Raw genomic sequence first — 4,008 nt, 5'->3', positions numbered from 1 at the left:
TATAATCTTACTGATTCTTTTTCTTATAACCACACTACCTCCTCCTCTTATGTTTTTTCTCCCTAGCTAACTTCTTTATATGACTCCTTTATATGACTCCTTCAATCCTTGTTTTTTCTCCCTAGCTAACTTCCCCATTACATCAATCTTTTTTTTATAATCCCTCCTTAAATCAGTGGCCTTGATTCCCAGATTCATAATTGCCTTCCAAACCTTGTCCCCCACATTAGAATCCATATTATTGAAAAATCTAGCGTTGCAGTGCACCACGTATGAATCTGAAATCGAATCGCTGCATAAAATTTCACCTACGAAAAATCTCTCGTCCTCTTCTGAGTTGAGATATGGATAAGCTAATTTGGTAGAAACGTCATCGTTCAGAACCATAGCAGATGTTGTTCTAACCATGAATCTGGCAATGTCCATGTTCGTCCCTTTCTAAGTGTTTTCATCCGAGCAGATATAAGAACCTACCAAATTAGCCAATTTCTCAAAGAAACTGAAATTCTAGGCATGACAAGGAATTCCATAAACCCTTAACCACGCCACTCTTTCATGATCGATGTAAAGTTAGGTCAGGATATAAGCCATACCACAAAATGAATGTTTTGAAATGGGATATTTTTATCTCAAATGTAAACACATCCAAAATAGTGGTAATAACTGGTAGTCAAATTATAAGCCATTGAGTTAGAAATGTCATTCATGATGATGTGAAGAATAAGGGTACTCAAATTATAAGTCATTGAGTTTGATTAATTGTTTGTGAAAATGTATTGTTTTTAAAGTTATTTAAAGGGGGTTTAAAACCCCCGCAATCTGTCTTTTTTTTAGGGTTGACTTTAATTGACGTGGCATGACACGCGGTGTGCGACGTAAGTCTCCGTTAGTGAAATCTAACGAGAGGGACTAAAAATAGAGAAGCAAAATATTACAAAGACCATTGTTTGAAGAAAATTTTTGTAAGGACTAAAATTGAAGGTTGTAATATTTATAGAAACTAAAAATATATTTAGTCTAAAATTTTAAAAAATTTAATTGAAATCATAGAATGACTTTAATGATGAAAGAAAAAAATATTTGATTTTTATTTTTTAATTAATTAACTTTAATTAATTGTATGTAAAATCAAGTATTATATTTGTATCTATCTAAATTTTTTAGTAACAAAGGTGTGTTGTTAGTTGTTAGAAATTAGTACTCTTTAAAAAGAATACTAGAGAGAGATAAACAAATCTATTATTTAATGACAAAATTATCTTTAAATTATAAGATATTAACATGAAGTTTTGTGGAAATCAAGTACCTAAACGTACTTTGAAATTGCAAAAAATTTAATTAATGATTGAATAAAAGAAAGTAGGTTACTATTTCTTAGAAGAAAGTTTATCCACCAAAAGTTAAGGGTGGACTTGGTTTAAGATCACTGAGTTGTTCGAATGAAGCTTCCAATCTTAGGCTTTCTTTTGATTTCCTTAAGTCTGATGAGGATTGAGTCTGTATTCTTAGAAGGATTTCAGATATAATTTACTTGTGTTTGGTGTCTGCAGTCATAATCCAATGCGATTGCAACCACAACCGTTATTATCATAATCGCAATCAAAATGTTACTGCTGTTGTGGTGAGGTTCATAATTTAGATGATTAATACAGTGTTTTATTTTTTATGGAAAAAAGTGTAACAGAGATAAATCTTAAACAAACTGAGAATAATAAACATTTGCAGTATTTATAAGCTAAAAAAGCCATACAATCACTTTAAAAGTTTGACAAATTTCAGAATGAAACTAACAAGGCAATCCTTCACTATTTGCCCAAATTTCTAAATCTAAATCTGTTCTAAACTTTAAACATAGTGATTGTAATCAATCAACAACCTTTCAAATCAAACATAAATTACTAAACATTAAATAACTTATAAAAGAACTCTAACTCGTGATCCCATCTACAAGCTTCACACGATTCAATGTCATCATCTTCATCGTCAAATAACAACCATTTACCTTTCTTCACTCTCCATCCCTTGCAAGTGTCTTTTGAGTCGCATAGAGGAGTTTGATTGCGTGTCAATAAGCCGTTATTTTTCCATAAAGAACTTGCTAAATATTGAACCTTCTTTCTTGTTATCATAATACATTTCGACATCCTCAAAGAACGCATATGTTTAAGTCCTTCTTTTCTTGATTCGTAATCTTTGGAACACAACATGATCATACCGTAGATGTATATGGCTTCTTTATGACCCTTTTGAGCCGCTGTTTTTAATCTCTCAAGGCCACCGATATTTCCATTCGGATAACTAAAATATTTGAGAAATCCTTCTCTAAACAAGCTTTCAATATTTCCGCTTTCCTTGCAACGGGCTAAAAAAGATAACTCTTTTTTGTTAGGAAACCATTGAATTAAGGGAAATTGATTTAGCGAAACTTTTTGTAACACATAGTTTTCTTCCTCGACTTGAAGAAAATCTCGACAACACAACTTCATGCTGTAAAGATCAACAAAAGATTGAGAGGTTACACTTATAAGCATGTTAAGTAACAAATCTCTTGGAAGTGATTGTATGGAAGATGAAGAAGGTAATGCATGTTGCTTTTTGTTGCTTTTTTTCTTGAATGATATAGTTGGTGCCATTTGAGTTTTCAAGAATATTGAATTCTTGGACTCAAATACTTGAAAATTTCTAACCTGTTTTTCTTAGTTACTAGTATCAGTTTAAGCTTTTGTCTTTCTCTAAAATACCGATCAAAAGATATTCTACTGGCTACTTTTTATACACAAATTTTAACTAACTTTTTTGTTTTTACCAAATCTTAGATACATTCTATTTCAACAAAATTTAAATAAAATCTACATTTGATTTGATTTGGTTTGACTCATAGATTTTTATCAATAACAGATTGTACTATTTTTAACAAATGTTTGTTATTATTACTTATTTGAGAGAGAAAAAAACCCAGTTATTTAATGACAAAATTATCTTTAAATTATAAGACATTAACATGTAAATCAAAGTTAACTACCTACACGTACTTTAAAATAGAAATTTTTTTAATTAATGATTGATTTAAATAATAAATTCGTCAATTTAAAATACTTTTTATACTACACATATTTTAAAGAGAAAATTAATGTATTCTAGTAATTTTAAATACTATATTTCAATAAGGCACATTTAAAGCTGGATTTAATAAAATCTCCCAATTTTGTCTCCGATTCTTTCTTCTTCTTTTTTTAAAAATTTTAAATAATTTTTATTATATATATTTTTATTTAAAGGAAGTTGCAAATTTCTAAAAAAATTCAAATAAAAATTGAGTTTTTAAGAATATTTAATTCTTGCTTTCAAATACTGGAAAATGTCTAATCTGTTTTTTTAACTTATTAGTATCAATTTGAGCTTTTTTTTCTTCTAAAAAAACTGATCAAAAGAGATTCAACCGAATACTTTTTACACACAAATTAAATTTAAACTAATTTTTTTATTTTTATCAAATCTTAGATACATTCTATTTCAACAAATTTAAGTGAGATTTATAGATTTTTATCAATAACAATAGTACTATTACTATTAGTACTATGTTAACAAATGTTTGTTGTTAGTACTTAAATCTTCAAAAATAATACTACTATTAGAGAGAGATTTATTTATTTTAATAGTACTATTGAATTTATTTATTTTAATTAATGATTGACTTAAATAATAAATTCTTCAATTTCAAACACTTTTCATATTACACATATTTATGGATAAATTAATCTACTGTTGTAATTTTAAATACTATATTCCATTAATGCACATTTAAAGCTGGATCTAATCAGATCTCCCAATTTTGTCTCCGATTCTTTCTTTCTTTTTTTAATTATCTTCCATATGTAAATATATTTTAAATACTATATTTATTTTTTTAAAATTGGAAGATAACTTTTAAAATTGGAAGATAATTAAAAGTTATTTCTTTTTTTTTTTTTTTTGGAATAAAGTAGACTTTATTAGAATTCCAAAAAC

The 4,008-nt window shown here is 27.7% G+C and overlaps 1 protein-coding gene across 1 annotated transcript; it reads right to left on the bottom strand.

Annotated features, from left to right (window-relative positions):
- Positions 1 to 1,898: 1,898 nt before the first annotated feature.
- On the bottom strand, positions 1,899 to 2,633 carry LOC131653988 (putative F-box protein At1g67623). Its single transcript, XM_058924358.1, has one exon. It carries the CDS (start codon positions 2,631 to 2,633, stop codon positions 1,899 to 1,901), a length of 735 nt encoding a protein of 244 aa, XP_058780341.1.
- Between the last annotated feature and the right edge of the window lie 1,375 nt (positions 2,634 to 4,008).

The sequence above is a fragment of the Vicia villosa genome, linkage group LG1, assembly GCF_029867415.1.
Source record: "Vicia villosa cultivar HV-30 ecotype Madison, WI linkage group LG1, Vvil1.0, whole genome shotgun sequence".
In the NCBI taxonomy this organism is placed as follows: domain Eukaryota; kingdom Viridiplantae; phylum Streptophyta; class Magnoliopsida; order Fabales; family Fabaceae; genus Vicia; species Vicia villosa.
The sequence above is the reverse complement of the archived record's forward strand: the minus strand, read 5'-3'. Positions and strand labels throughout refer to the sequence as shown.

Excerpts from the sequence above, each read along its gene's own strand:
- LOC131653988 (XM_058924358.1), bottom strand. The coding sequence starts at position 2,633 with ATGGCACCAACTATATCATTCAAGAAAAAAAGCAACAAAAAGCAACAT.